Source organism: Nyctibius grandis, chromosome 15 (genome assembly GCF_013368605.1).
Source record: "Nyctibius grandis isolate bNycGra1 chromosome 15, bNycGra1.pri, whole genome shotgun sequence".
Taxonomy (NCBI): Eukaryota; Metazoa; Chordata; class Aves; order Nyctibiiformes; family Nyctibiidae; genus Nyctibius; species Nyctibius grandis.
The window spans coordinates 5,857,533-5,872,912 of NC_090672.1; the positions used below are offsets into that span (position 1 = coordinate 5,857,533).

The following is a 15,380-nucleotide window of genomic DNA, read 5'->3' on the forward strand; positions in this document are numbered from 1 at the left end:
CCGTAAATCCCTCGGTCTACGATCCCCCCGCTTGTGTGGCGTGGACCCTTCCCGGGAAATGGGCAAAGAGCGAGCGCAGCCCGTGTACAGGCTGGCCCAGGGATGGCTGGATAGAATTGGGAATAGAGGTGTGTCCTGCTTTCATTGGGGTTTGGTTTCAGTTGGTGGCCAGCCATGGTGATCAAGGCCCTTAGCAGATAAATCCAGGGCAGCTGCCCCAGGCTGCCCCACAGGTGTGTTCTATGGCATCAACATCCAGTTCCCTACAAAAGGGAGGGCTTGGGGGGAAGAGCTGGGGCTCTTCTTGCTCTCTTTGCCTCTTTTCCCTGTTCCTCCTTTCCAACAATTGTGATTCCTGGAGCAACTTGCCGGTGCTCTGTAGATAAGTACAGTTTTGTCTCTTCTGTGTTGTCACTTACATGGATTTATTTCATTAAATCTGTTTAACTTCAACCTACAAGTCTCCCTCCTTTCCCCAATTCCCTTCCTCATTTGGGGAAGAGACACTGGGTGATAGAAGAACTGTTTATTGTTTAGCCCTGGGTGCAGGCTGAACGAGGACACGGTGGCGGTCAGAGCATGCCCCTACAAAGTTGGGGGGTGCATGGACAGTGAATGTCCGGCATGAACCTGGTGTGGTGGGAGGAGGAGGACAATAGCTTTTCTTACTACAATCTAGAACAGGGGGTCGTGAGTAGCTGCAATTACTGCATGAACAGCCCAGCATCAGAGCTTTCTTAGCAGGAGGATATAGCCATAGTCATGGCATCTTATCAATGCTTTTGCATCCAATTTCTGCTTGGCAGTTCCAGAGAGGAGATTTCCTCGCTGGAGGTATCTTATCCCTTTCCCCATCCCAACTAGGTTCATAGGTATGTCCAGCCCACGTGCAGTTGAGAGGACAGTTAAATGAGTTTTGATCACATGCACTAGGACATTCTTTGTTATCCCTTTCAGGGTGTCTAATGCCCCATGAGGCATTTAAGGGTTTGTATATTGCAGAGAATGACCATCAGTGCTCCATGGAGTATTACATTCGGTAGCTCCCCACGGGATGTAGGAGCACGGAACAGCACCATTCACACTCCGCCCCGTGGCTTGGAGGCTGCGGTTGCATATTGCACCCATCCTGAGCTCGCATTTACCGCACTCGATGACCAGCTATGGACAATACAGGTGTAACCTCTGTCCTCAGCCCTTTTGAACTCCCAGCTATAACTGTTACATCGATCCCATGGGAGCTCAAGAGCGCCGGGACGGGGTAAGGGACAGCGGCGGGGGGTGACAGCAGCGGGGAGCGGTGGGACGGGCCCTTGGGACAGCACTGCTGAGGGCTCCGCCAGGCTGTATGGGGCGGCAGGATTGCCCAGGGGGGTGTTTATTCTTATTTTTATTCTTATTTTTATTCTTATTTTTATTCTTTTTTTTATTCTTATTTTTATTCTTTATTCTTTTTTTTATTCTTTTTTTTATTCTTTTTTTTATTCTTTTTTTTATTCTTTTTTTTATTCTTATTTTTTATTCTTATTTTTCTTCTTATTCTTGGTTTTATTTTTATCCCCCTGACCCCCCCCGCCACCACCGCACCGAGTCTTGCCGGCATCTCCCTCGCTGCGGGCACGGGACGTTGCAGGGGCTCAGGGCTGACCCTGGGCATCGGGCACCCGAACGAGCTGCCGCTGCCCCGAGCTTTATTTTGGGGCGAAAACCCCCGGTTTTGGGCGGGGGGGGGAACCCGTTTGAACAAGCGCGGCAGGAAGGTTCCATTCGCCGCCCCCCCCCCGGCCCCCCCCACACCCCCGACGGTTGCGCCCGACGTCACTGGACCCGCGGGACCCGCGGGACCCCCGGCCCCAGCGCAGCCGGTGGCGGCTCCTCGGCCGCGGCTGCTCCCGGGGGCGGCTCTCTGCTCCCTCAGACCCGCCGCACTCGGGGTTTGCAGCCCAAAAGCGGAGCCGGACGCTCCGTCCCTCCAGCCGGCACCAACCGACGGCTCAACTGCCGCTTTGCCCGGAGCGAGGGGGTGTGTGGGGCGGGTCCGCGCTCCCCCAGCCCCGCCCCGGGGTGTTTTAGGGGGACCGGGGGAAGGGAGCAGCAGGAATAGGATGAAACCGAGGGAAGGTGGGAGCGGAGGGGGGAACTTTTAGGTATTTTGTGCAGGTGCTGGATCCTGAGATCGTTTTGTCCTGCTGGCAGCGAGTGGGAGAAACATCCTGGCTTTGTGGGATGGCAGGGCTGGGTTTGGGGTGTTTGAGGGGTTTTTGTTGTGGTGGGTTTTTTATTATTCTTTATTTCTTCAGCCGAAGGCTGGCTGGGCAGCGCCGGCCCCCCGCGGTTGGGGTGACACCGGGGTGCCGGGGTTTGAGGGAATTGCCCCGAGGTTCAGGGCTGCCAAAGCACCCCGGGGGAGGCATCGCAGCACCCGGTGCGCAGCACCCGGGGATGGGTCTTGCCCAGCGGCACGGGGAGCACCCAGAGCCAGCCCTGCCCCAGGGGCCGCAAAGCAGCTCCGCCTCGGGGAGCCTCAACCCTTTCCCTGCTGCTATTGCAGGCTCTGTCCTGTGCCCTCCCTGCTCTCTGCGTGCCCCCCGTGAGCGCGAGAGCTGCCGAGGATGGCTGAGGAGGAGTGGCTGAGATGGTGGAAGGCAGCAAAGGAGAGGCAGCGGAAGGACCGCATGAAGGATGAGCTGGACGACAGCCTGAGCAGCCTCATGTGGCTGTCAGACTTCTCAGTCGCCAACATCGGCATGGCCAAGCCCTCCTGGTGCCCCAGTGGCCCGGACCCCCACGACCGTCACAGAATCCCCAGCTTTCCTGCCCTGTGCTCACCCCTGGCCACCAACCCAGCGTGCATGGGCCTGCCCCACACTCCCTGCAACCCCATCTCCTCCTCCACCTCGAGGACGCTGCACCATGCCACGGCCATGCACCCTCAGCTCGCGGGGGACATCGACTACAAGACCAACCCGCATGTCAAGCCGCCCTACTCCTATGCCAGCCTCATCAGCATGGCAATGGAAGCCAGCAACGAGCCCAAAATCACCCTCTCCGCCATCTACAAGTGGGTCACCGACAACTTCTGCTACTTCCGACACGCCAATCCCACCTGGCAGGTAGGACATTTGGAGACCTTTTGCCTCGTCCCCTCTCCCCGCAGGGCTGGGGAGGGCCTTCCACAGCCTCCACCGTGCCAGGCAAGGTGCCGCGGGGATGCTGGATCCCAGTGAGAGGAGAGCGGCACTGGCAGGTGCTGGGGAAGGGCAGTAACGGGAAACAGCTTGGGTGTGCAGAAATGGCACGGCCACGAGGGTGGCAGAGGGAAGGAGCCATTACTGGGGACAGCTCAGGGCCATTTTGGGAGCAGGGAGGTACCTTCTGTGCTGCTGGTCCCTGCGGTTCCTCTCGGCTCCAGGGTGAAGATGTCTCTGATCCCAGCGCCACCTTTCCGCAGCTTTCGTGGGGTCCCGAGTCCCTCGGGGCTGAGCACACGGGAAATCGCCAGGTCGAGCACCTCTGGGTGCTGAGGACCAGGTGTAGGAGAGGGATGGAGAGGACCCCTGGGGAGATGCCGCTTGTTGGACCAATCCCTTGTTGGGGAGGTTCAGAGCAGGAATGCTGCCGCTTTCCCAGCAGGGCAGAGGGCAGGTCTCCTGTCTCCTTGGACAGGCAAAGGAGGCTCCATCGCTGTGATGAGCTGGTGAGGCCTCAGAAGAAAGCCCAAGAGAGGGCAAAAATAGGGCTGTTGTCCCCAGCTAGCATGAGTGTGTCCCCAGGGGGTAGGGGACAGCCCCCAGGCTCACCAGCTTTGGGGACAGCCCGAAGCACAGGGGCTTTTTCCAGCCCCTGTGCTCTGCATGACCCAAGGCCCCATGGCCCCAGATTAAAAGCAAGGAGAGTTGCCCAAAAGCTCCCCCTTGGTTGGCAGGTCCTAGCTTGAACCCCTTGGCTCCTGCCACATCTGGCTGGATGAGACAGGAGGCAAGAAAATGCTCCTGGGTGACTCAGGCCAGGGCAGTTTCTGCTGGGCACACAGCCTGGGATGTCTCGACGTTGCCGTTTCTGCTTTCTTTTCCAAAGGTCGTTGCTGAAAATGTGCTTTTCCACCAGCCTCCCCATGCGGGCAGGGTGCTACGGCAGCAGACACGCGTTCAACCTTGTTTTTTTTTTTTCTCTTTTGGGTCTAGAACTCCATCCGGCGCAGCCTCTGCTTGAATAAGCGCTTCATCAGGGTGCCCCGGGAGAAGGGCGAGCCAGGGAAAGGCAGCTTTTGGAAGCTTGACCGGCAGTATGCCGACCGGCTCAAGAACGGTGGCTTCAAGAAGCGGAGGACGCCCTCAGTGAAGATCCACCCGGCCGCTACTGAAAAAGCCCAGCAAGAGGCACAGAGCATCGCCAGCCCACCTGCTTCAGTTTACACCTCCAATAACATCCACAACATCAACATGAACTCACAGCAGCTGCTGGAAGAGTTTGAAGAAGCCACCAGCGGCCGGAACCGGAATCCAGTGGGTGGCAAAGCAGAGCAGAAGCGCAAGCAGCCCTTGCCCAAGGGAATGGAGAAGGTGCCTCGGCTTTCTGACTCTGCCCTGCTGACGGAAGAAGAGGAGAGGGAGCTGCAGTTGCTGATAGGTGACTTTGACTGGGAAGCCCTCTTCAACACCAGCCGGCAGGGAGACTTCTCCACTTGTGGCGATCCGGAGCTCACATCACCAACCAGCTCCACAACGCACGGCTTGGACTTGACAGTACAGGGGCACCACATCAACGGTCCTCGGGAGAGGGATCAGGAGCAGGTCCTCACCCAGTCCAGCGAGAACAACACGGACTTTGAAACCTTGATGGCCACTTCTTTCCTGCAGCATCCCTGGGATAAAGAGACAACCGATTACCTCCTCAGCCCCGTCAACGTGGAGCAGGTGTTTGAACTCAATGACACCTCTTTGCCAGCAGATGTGAGTGACTGGAGCAGCCTGGCATCTCTCTTGTAAGACACCAGTCAGCATTCAAAGCCCACACAGACTTTAGTAGGATGCTCCCCCCATGGCCTTGGGACTTAAAAGGGACAAGATTTTCTAGAGACAGAGACATCCATAGCGACTTTTACCAGCTCCATCATAAGATTATTCACAGAAACACCGGGGGGAGAAACCACCACAGGAGCTGCTTGATATATCTTTATGGGCCACACCAGAAGTCTCTAGTCCGTGAGTTTCCTCAAGAGAAGAAATATAACGCTACTTATTTTTTTACCTTTAAAGGAAGAAACATGATTCTTTTTTTTTTTTCCTGTGGAAATGGACACGGCTTGTGTTCCTTGAGGGCTAAAGGACAGCACCTGCTAAATCCCATCCAAGACATGAGATGTCTGGAGGCCTAGCACTCCCTAGACTAAGTGCAATTTCCTCACCCTTTTGTCTCTGTGTTTCTCTCTCTCTTTCCTTTTTCTGTCTCGTGTAGTTGGTAGGTGTAGTGTGATAATTCGCTAGCAGGTAAATACAGGTCCCTTCTGCATTCTCTGACTTCAACCTCTCTCCTGTCTTGTGCCTATGGAAGAAGAAAAGGTCTATAAATTCAGCAAGTCTGCCTCTTTAGATGTTATTATATAATTTATTATATATTATATATTCAACGAGACTTCTATTTTAGCATTAGAATTTCTTAATAGTTTGGGGGGGGGTGTAAGGGAAATACAATTTGGGAGTTGTTTTATATTTTCACCGTTTCAAGGTTTGTTGTTCATTGTTCTGTAAACCAAGACCACGCAAGCGAGGATTCCTGCAGCAGTATCAGCAGCAGGTTTTGTTGAGGATCCAGGACTTGGTGTCGCAGAACTAATACGGGTCTAATAAAGCTCGATTTGGAATGGTCATCTGACTGGTATGTTGTAATTGATGGTTTAAAAGCTTCAGAGCATCAGACGTAGCACTGGCTAAAGCCCATAGCTGTAGGCCTAGTTCCAAACTGGCCTGTCGGTTTCGTACTGGGGCAATTCCTGCTCCAAATAACGATTCCATCCACCACCCAAGTCGTGTTGCGGCTTCTTGCCATCCCTTCCGTAAATCCCTCGGTCTACGATCCCCCCACTTGTGTGGCGTGGACCCTTCCCGGGAAATGGGCAAAGAGCGAGCGCAGCCCATGTACAGGCTGGCCCAGGGATGGCTGGATAGAATTGGGAATAGAGGTGTGTCCTGCTTTCATTGGGGTTTGGTTTCAGTTGGTGGCCAGCCATGGTGATCAAGGCCCTTAGCAGATAAATCCAGGGCAGCTGCCCCAGGCTGCCCCACAGGTGTGTTCTATGGCATCAACATCCAGTTCCCTACAAAAGGGAGGGCTTGGGGGGAAGAGCTGGGGCTCTTCTTGCTCTCCTTGCCTCTTCTCCCTGTTCCTCCTTTCCAACAATTGTGATTCCTGGAGCAACTTGCTGGTGCTCTGTAGATAAGTACAGTTTTGTCTCTTCTGTGTTGTCACTTACATGGATTTATTTCATTAAATCTGTTTAACTTCAACCTACAAGTCTCCCTCCTTTCCCCAATTCCCTTCCTCATTTGGGGAAGAGACACTGGGTGATAGAAGAACTGTTTATTGTTTAGCCCTGGGTGCAGGCTGAACGAGGACACGGTGGCGGTCAGAGCATGCCCCTACAAAGTTGGGGGGTGCATGGACAGTGAATGTCCGGCATGAACCTGGTGTGGTGGGAGGAGGAGGACAATAGCTTTTCTTACTACAATCTAGAACAGGGGGTCGTGAGTAGCTGCTATTACTGCATGAACAGCCCAGCATCAGAGCTTTCTTAGCAGGAGGATATAGCCATAGTCATGGCATCTTATCAATGCTTTTGCATCCAATTTCTGCTTGGCAGTTCCAGAGAGGAGATTTCCTCGCTGGAGGTATCTTATCCCTTTCCCCATCCCAACTAGGTTCATAGGTATGTCCAGCCCACGTGCAGTTGAGAGGACAGTTAAATGAGTTTTGATCAAAAGGTTTATGTCGTAAGGGCAAAGGGATCTGGGACAGGAATTAGCAGGGCTCATTCAGGGAGCTTTAAACTAGATTCGAATGGGGATGGGGTAGTAGCTGGGCTTGCACCACTGGGACAACGCTCTAGTGTTGAGGTAGACCAGGAGGCCTCCCATCCCTCTGGGGTGAAATCGGTGTGCTCAGCTCGCTCCCTGAAATGCCTGTACACCAATGCACGCAGCATGGGGAATAAACAGGAGGAGTTAGAAATCCGTGTTCGGTCGGGGGGCTATGATCTAGTGGCAATTACAGAGACTTGGTGGGACACCTCGCATGACCGGAATGTGGTCATGGATGGCTATGTCCTGTTCAGGAAAGGCAGGCCACTAAGGAGAGGTGGTGGAGTTGCTCTTTATGTGAGTGAGCAGCTAGAATGTATTGAGTTCTGTCCAGGGGCGGATCAGGAGCGAGTTGAGAGTTTGTGGGTGCGAATTAAGGGGCAGGCTGGCAGGGGTGATACTGTTGTGGGTGTCTATTACAGGCCACCGGATCAGGATGAGGATGGTGATGAGGCCTTCTACAGGCAGCTGAGAGCAGTCTCTCAATTACAGGGCCTGGTTGTCGTGGGGGATTTCAACTATCCTGATATTTGCTGGGAGGCCTACTCAGCCAGCCATCCTCAGTCCAGGAGGTTCCTCCAGTGCATTAATGATAACTTTCTGATGCAAATGGTGGATGAGCCAACAGGAGAGGAGCGCTGCTGGATCTTATCCTCGCTAACAAGGAGGGTCTGGTTGAAGAGGTGAAGGTTGAGGGCAGCCTTGGTTGTAGTGACCATGAGATGGTAGAGTTCAGGATCTCATGTGGCAGGAACAGAATAGCTAGCAGAATCACAACCCTGGACTTCAGTAGGGCCAACTTTGGCCTTTTCAAGCAATTGGTAGGGGAAATCCCATGGGACAGGGTACTAGAAGGTAAGGGGGCCCAAGATAGTTGGTTAGCATTCAAGGACTGCTTCTTCCAAGCTCAAGATCAAAGCATCCCAGCAGGTAGGAAGTCAAGGAAGGGTACCAGGAGTTAAACAGGGAACTGCTGGGCAAACTCAAGTGGAAGAAGAGGGTGTACAGATCATGGAAGGAGGGGCTGGCCACTTGGGAGGAACATAAGTCTGTTGTCAGAGGATGTAGGGAGGCAACTAGGAAAGCTAAGGCCTCCTTGGAATTAAACCTTACAAGAGAAGTCAAGGACAACAGAAAGGGCTTCTTCAAATACGTTGCAGGTAAAACCAACACTAGAGGCAATGTAGGCCCACTGATGAATGAGGTGGGGGTCCTGGAGACAGAGGATAAAAAGAAGGCGGAGTTACTGAATGCCTTCTTTGCCTGTCTATACTGCTGGAGGCTGTCCTGAGGAGCCCCGGACCCCTGAGGCGCCTGAAGAAGTCAGGATAGAGGAGGAATCTGTCTTGGTAGATGAGGGCTGGGTCAGGGACCAATTAAGCAACCTGGACGTCCATAAATCCATGGGCCCTGATGGGATGCACCCGCAGGTGCTGAGGAAGCTGGCGGAAGTCATTGCTAGGCCACTCTCCATCATCTTTGCTAAGTCGTGGGCAACGGGAGAGGTGCCTGAGGACTGGAGGAAAGCGAATGTCACTCCAGTCTTCAAAAAGGGCAAGAAGGAGGACCCGGGTAACTATAGACTGGTCAGCCTCACCTCCATCCCCGGAAAGGTGATGGAACAACTTGTCCTTGGTGCTGTCTCTAGGCACATCAAGGATAGGGGGATCATTAGGGGCACTCAGCATGGCTTCACCAAGGGGAAGTCATGCTTAACCAACTTGATAGCCTTTTATGAGGACATAACCCGGTGGATAGATGATGGTAAAGCTGTGGATGTGTCTATCTTGATTTCAGTAAAGCGTTTGACACGGTCTCCCACAGCATCCTCGCAGCTAAACTGAGGAAGTGTGGTCTGGATGATCGGGTAGTGAGGTGGATTGTGAACTGGCTGAAGGAAAGAAGCCAGAGAGTGGTGGTCAATGGGACAGAGTCCAGTTGGAGGCCTGTGTCTAGCGGAGTCCCTCAAGGGTCGATACTGGGACCAGTTCTATTCAATATATTCATTAATGACTTGGATGAGGGAATAGAGTGCACTGTCAGCAAGTTCGCTGATGACACAAAACTGGGAGCAGTGGCTGAAGCGCCGGAAGGCTGCGCAGCCATTCAGAGGGACCTAGACAGGCTGGAGAGTTGGGCAGGGAGAAATTTAATGAAATATAACAAGGGCAAGTGTAGAGTCCTGCATCTGGGCAAGAACAACCCCATGTATGAGTACAAGTTGGGGACAGATCTGTTGGAGAGCAGCGTAGGGGAAAGGGATCTGGGGGTCCTAGTGGACAACAGGATGACCATGAGCCAGCAGTGTGCCCTTGTGGCCAAGAAGGCCAATGGCATCCTGGGGTGTATTGGAAGGGGTGTGGTTAGCAGGTCAAGAGAGGTTCTCCTCCCCCTCTACTCTGCCCTGGTGAGGCCGCATCTGGAATATTGTGTCCAGTTCTGGGCCCCTCAGTTCAAGGACAGGGAACTGCTAGAGAGAGTCCAGCGCAGAGCCACGAAGATGCTTAAGGGGTGGAACATCTCCCTTATGAGGAGAGGCTGAGGGAGCTGGGTCTCTTTAGCTTAGAGAAGAGGAGACTGAGGGGTGACCTCATTAATGTTTATAAATATGTAAAGGGCAAGTGTCAGGAGGATGGAGCCAGGCTCTTCTCAGTGACATCCCTTGACAGGACAAGGGGCAATGGGTGCAAGCTGGAACACAGGAGGTTCCACATAAATATGAGGAAAAACTTCTTTACGGTGAGGGTGACCGAACACTGGAACAGGCTGCCCAGAGAGGTTGTGGAGTCTCCTTCTCTGGAGACATTCAAAACCCGCCTGGACGCGTTCCTGTGTGATATGGTCTAGGCAATCCTGCTCCGGCAGGGGGATTGGACTAGATGATCTTTCGAGGTCCCTTCCAATCCCTAACATCCTGTGATTCTGTGATTCTGTGATCACATGCACTAGGACATTCTTTGTTATCCCTTTCAGGGTGTCTAATGCCCCATGAGGCATTTAAGGGTTTGTATATTGCAGAGAATGACCATCAGTGCTCCATGGAGTATTATATTCGGTAGCTCCCCACGGGATGTAGGAGCACGGAACAGCACCATTCACACTCCGCCCCGTGGCTTGGAGGCTGCGGTTGCATATTGCACCCATCCTGAGCTCGCATTTACCGCACTCGATGACCAGCTATGGACAATACAGGTGTAACCTCTGTCCTCAGCCCTTTTGAACTCCCAGCTATAACTGTTACATCGATCCCATGGGAGCTCAAGAGCGCCGGGACGGGGTAAGGGACAGCGGCGGGGGGTGACAGCAGCGGGGAGCGGTGGGACGGGCCCTTGGGACAGCACTGCTGAGGGCTCCGCCAGGCTGTATGGGGCGGCAGGATTGCCCAGGGGGGTGTTTATTCTTATTTTTATTCTTATTTTTATTCTTATTTTTATTCTTATTTTTATTCTTATTTTTATTCTTATTTTTATTCTTATTTTTATTCTTTTTTTTATTCTTTTTTTATTCTTTTTTTATTCTTTTTTTTATTCTTATTTTTTATTCTTATTTTTTATTCTTATTTTTCTTCTTATTCTTGGTTTTATTTTTATCCCCCTGACCCCCCCCGCCACCACCGCACCGAGTCTTGCCGGCATCTCCCTCGCTGCGGGCACGGGACGTTGCAGGGGCTCAGGGCTGACCCTGGGCATCGGGCACCCGAACGAGCTGCCGCTGCCCCGAGCTTTATTTTGGGGCGAAAACCCCCGGTTTTGGGCGGGGGGGGGAACCCGTTTGAACAAGCGCGGCAGGAAGGTTCCATTCGCCGCCCCCCCCCGGCCCCCCCCACACCCCCGACGGTTGCGCCCGACGTCACTGGACCCGCGGAACCCCCGGCCCCAGCGCAGCCGGTGGCGGCTCCTCGGCCGCGGCTGCTCCCGGGGGCGGCTCTCTGCTCCCTCAGACCCGCCGCACTCGGGGTTTGCAGCCCAAAAGCGGAGCCGGACGCTCCGTCCCTCCAGCCGGCACCAACCGACGGCTCAACTGCCGCTTTGCCCGGAGCGAGGGGGTGTGTGGGGCGGGTCCGCGCTCCCCCAGCCCCGCCCCGGGGTGTTTTAGGGGGACCGGGGGAAGGGAGCAGCAGGAATAGGATGAAACCGAGGGAAGGTGGGAGCGGAGGGGGGAACTTTTAGGTATTTTGTGCAGGTGCTGGATCCTGAGATCGTTTTGTCCTGCTGGCAGCGAGTGGGAGAAACATCCTGGCTTTGTGGGATGGCAGGGCTGGGTTTGGGGTGTTTGAGGGGTTTTTGTTGTGGTGGGTTTTTTATTATTCTTTATTTCTTCAGCCGAAGGCTGGCTGGGCAGCGCCGGCCCCCCGCGGTTGGGGTGACACCGGGGTGCCGGGGTTTGAGGGAATTGCCCCGAGGTTCAGGGCTGCCAAAGCACCCCGGGGGAGGCATCGCAGCTCCGGTGCGCAGCAGCCGGGGATGGGTCTTGCCCAGCGGCACGGGGAGCACCCAGAGCCAGCCCTGCCCCAGGGGCCGCAAAGCAGCTCCACCTCGGGGAGCCTCAACCCTTTCCCTGCTGCTATTGCAGGCTCTGTCCTGTGCCCTCCCTGCTCTCTGCGTGCCCCCCGTGAGCGCGAGAGCTGCCGAGGATGGCTGAGGAGGAGTGGCTGAGATGGTGGAAGGCAGCAAAGGAGAGGCAGCGGAAGGACCGCATGAAGGATGAGCTGGACGACAGCCTGACCAGCCTCATGTGGCTGTCAGACTTCTCAGTCGCCAACACCGGCATGGCCAAGCCCTCCTGGTGCCCCAGTGGCCTGGACCCCCATGACTGTCATAGAATCCCCAGCTTTCCTGCCCTGTGCTCGCCCCTGGCCACCAACCCAGCGTGCATGGGCCTGCCCCACACTCCCTGCAACCCCATCTCCTCCTCCACCTCGAGGACGCTGCACCATGCCACGGCCATGCACCCTCAGCTCGCGGGGGACATCGACTACAAGACCAACCCGCATGTCAAGCCGCCCTACTCCTATGCCAGCCTCATCAGCATGGCAATGGAAGCCAGCAACGAGCCCAAAATCACCCTCTCCGCCATCTACAAGTGGATCACCGACAACTTCTGCTACTTCCGACATGCCGATCCCACCTGGCAGGTGGGACATTTGGAGACCTTTTGCCTCGTCCCCTCTCCCCGCAGGGCTGGGGAGGGCCTTCCACAGCCTCCACCGTGCCAGGCAAGGTGCCGCGGGGATGCTGGATGCCAGTGGAAGGAGAGCGGCACTGGCAGGCGCTGGGGAAGGGCAGTAACGGGAAACAGCTTGGGTGTGCAGAAATGGCACGGCCACGAGGGTGGCAGAGGGAAGGAGCCATTACTGGGCACAGCTGAGGGCCATTTTGGGAGCAGGGAGGTACCTGCTGGGCTGCTGGTCCCTGCGGTTCCTCTCGGCTCCAGGGTGAAGATGTCTCTGATCCCAGCGCCACCTTTCCGCAGCTTTCGTGGGGTCCCGAGTCCCTCGGGGCTGAGCACACGGGAAATCGCCAGGTCGAGCACCTCTGGGTGCTGAGGACCAGGTGTAGGAGAGGGATGGAGAGGACCCCCGGGGAGATGCCGCTTGTTGGACCAATCCCTTGTTGGGGAGGTTCAGAGCAGGAATGCTGCCGCTTTCCCAGCAGGGCAGAGGGCAGGTCTCCTGTCTCCTTGGACAGGCAAAGGAGGCTCCATCGCTGTGACGAGCTGGTGAGGCCTCAGAAGAAAGCCCAAGAGAGGGCAAAAATAGTGCTGCTGTCCCCAGCTAGCATGAGCGTGTCCCCAGGGGGTAGGGGACAGCCCCCAGGCTCACCAGCTTTGGGGACAGCCCGAAGCACAGGGGCTTTTTCCAGCCCCTGTGCTCTGCATGACCCAAGGCCCCATGGCCCCAGATTAAAAGCAAGGAGAGTTGCCCAAAAGCTCCCCCTTGGTTGACAGGTCCTAGCTTGAACCCCTTGGCTCCTGCCACATCTGGCTGGATGAGACAGGAGGCAAGAAAATGCTCCTGGGTGACTCAGGCCAGGGCAGTTTCTGCTGGGCACACAGCCTGGGATGTCTCGACGTTGCCGTTTCTGCTTTCTTTTCCAAAGGTCGTTGCTGAAAATGTGCTTTTCCACCAGCCTCCCCATGCGGGCAGGGTGCTACGGCAGCAGACACGCGTTCAACCTTGTTTTTTTTTCTCTTTTGGGTCTAGAACTCCATCCGGCACAGCCTCTCCTTGAATAAGTGCTTCATCAGGGTGCCCCGGGAGAAGGGTGAGCCAGGGAAAGGCGGCTTTTGGAAGCTTGACCCCCAATATGCCGACCGGCTCAAGAACAGTGGCCTCAAGAAGCGGAGGACGCCCTTGGTGAAGATCCACCCAGCCACTACTGAAAAAGCCCAGCAAGAGGCACAGAGCGTCGCCAGCCCACCTGCTTCGGTTTACACCTCCAGTAACATCATCAACATCAACATGGAGTCACAGCAGCTGCTGGAAGAGTTTGAAGAAGCCACCGGCGACCGGAACCGGAATCCAGCGGGTGGCAAAGCAGGGCAGAAGCGCAAGCAGCCCTTGCCCAAGGGAACGGAGAAGGTGCCTCGGCTTTCTGACTCTGCCCTGCTGACCGAAGAAGAGGAGAGGGAGCTGCAGTTGCTGATAGGTGACTTTGACTGGGAAGCCCTCTTCAACACCAGCCGGCAGGGAGACTTCTCCACTTGTGGCGATCCGGAGCTCACATCACCAACCAGCTCCACAACGCACGGCTTGGACTTGACGGTACAGGGGCACCACATCAACGGTCCTCGGGAGCAGGATCAGGAGCAGGTCCTCACCCAGTCCAGCGAGAACAACACGGACTTTGAAACCTTGATGGCCACTTCTTTCCTGCACCATGCCTGGGATAAAGAGACAACCGATTACCTCCTCAGCCCCGTCAACGTGGAGCAGGTGTTTGAACTCAATGACACTTCTTTGCCAGCAGATGTGAGTGACTGGAGCAGCCTGGCATCTCTCTTGTAAGACACCAGTCAGCATTCAAAGCCCACACAGACTTTAGTAGGATGCTCCCCCCGTGGCCTTGGGACTTAAAAGGGACAAGATTTTCTAGAGACAGAGACATCCATAGTGACTTTTACCAGCTCCATCATAAGATTATTCACAGAAACACCGGGGGGAGAAACCACCACCGGAGCTGCTTGATATATCTTTATAGGCCACATCAGAAGTCTCTAGTCCGTGAGTTTCCTCAAGAGAAGAAATATAACGCTACTTATTTTTTTACTTTTAAAGGAAGAAACATGATTCTTTTTTTTTTTCCTGTGGAAATGGACACGGCTTGTGTTCCTTCAGGGCTAAAGGACAGCACCTGCTAAATCCCATCCAAGACATGAGATGTCTGGAGGCTTAGCACTCCCTAGACTAAGTGCAATTTCCTCACCCTTTTGTCTTTCCGTTTCTCTCTCTCTTTCCTTTTTCTGTCTCGTGTAGTTGGTAGGTGTAGTGTGATAATTCGCTAGCAGGTAAATACAGGTCCCTTCTGCATTCTCTGACTTCAACCTCTCTCCTGTCTTGTGCCTATGGAAGAAGAAAAGGTCTATAAATTCAGCAAGTCTGCCTCTTTAGATGTTATTATATAATTTATTATATATTATATATTCAATGAGACTTCTATTTTTAGCATTAGAATTTCTTAATAGTTTGGGAGGGAGTGTAGGGGAAATACAGTTTGGGAGTTGTTTTATATTTTCACCGTTTCAAGGTTTGTTGTTCATTGTTCTGTAAACCAAGACCACGCAAGCGAGGATTCCTGCAGCAGCATCAGCAGCAGGTTTTGTTGAGGATCCAGGACTTGGTGTCGCAGAACTAATACGGGTCTAATAAAGCTCGATTTGGAATGGTCATCTGACTGGTATGTTGTAATTGATGGTTTCAAAGCTTCAGAGCATCAGACGTAGCACTGGCTAAAGCCCATAGCTGTAGGCCTGGTTCCAAACTGGCCTGTCGGTTTTGTACTGGGGCAATTCCTACTCCAAATAACGATTCCATCCACCACCCAAGTCGTGTTGGGGCTTCTTGCCATCCCTTTCATAAACCCCTCGGTCTACAATCCCCCCGCTTGTGTGGCGTGGACCCTTCCCGGGAAATGGGCAAAGAGCGAGCGCAGCCCGTGTACAGGCTGGCCCAGGGATGGCTGGATAGAATTGGGAATAGAGGTGTGTCCTGCTTTCATTGGGGTTTGGTTTCAGTTGGTGGCCAGCCATGGTGATCAAGGCCCTTAGCAGATAAATCCAGGGCAGCTGCCCCAGGCTGCCCCACAG

At 54.4% G+C, this 15,380-nt stretch overlaps 2 protein-coding genes across 2 annotated transcripts; both read left to right on the forward strand.

Annotated features, from left to right (window-relative positions):
- Positions 1 to 2,675: 2,675 nt before the first annotated feature.
- Positions 2,676 to 4,988, forward strand: LOC137670549 (forkhead box protein J1-like). The gene is made up of 2 exons (XM_068413453.1): positions 2,676 to 3,113; positions 4,185 to 4,988. The coding sequence occupies exons 1-2, from the start codon at positions 2,676 to 2,678 to the stop codon at positions 4,986 to 4,988; spliced, it is 1,242 nt and encodes a 413-aa protein (XP_068269554.1).
- Positions 4,989 to 11,772: 6,784 nt separating this feature from the next.
- On the forward strand, positions 11,773 to 14,082 carry LOC137670551 (forkhead box protein J1-like). Its single transcript, XM_068413455.1, has 2 exons — positions 11,773 to 12,210; positions 13,279 to 14,082. The coding sequence occupies exons 1-2, from the start codon at positions 11,773 to 11,775 to the stop codon at positions 14,080 to 14,082; spliced, it is 1,242 nt and encodes a 413-aa protein (XP_068269556.1).
- The last annotated feature ends 1,298 nt before the right edge of the window (positions 14,083 to 15,380 follow it).

What these genes read in the sequence shown, in the direction of transcription:
- LOC137670551 (XM_068413455.1), top strand. Translation starts at nt 11,773, where the DNA reads ATGAAGGATGAGCTGGACGACAGCCTGACCAGCCTCATGTGGCTGTCA. An exon ending in ATGCCGATCCCACCTGGCAG is followed by an intron (nt 12,211 to 13,278) that starts GTGGGACATTTG and finishes TTTTGGGTCTAG; the next exon opens with AACTCCATCCGGCACAGCCT.
- LOC137670549 (XM_068413453.1), top strand. Translation starts at nt 2,676, where the DNA reads ATGAAGGATGAGCTGGACGACAGCCTGAGCAGCCTCATGTGGCTGTCA. An exon ending in ACGCCAATCCCACCTGGCAG is followed by an intron (nt 3,114 to 4,184) that starts GTAGGACATTTG and finishes TTTTGGGTCTAG; the next exon opens with AACTCCATCCGGCGCAGCCT.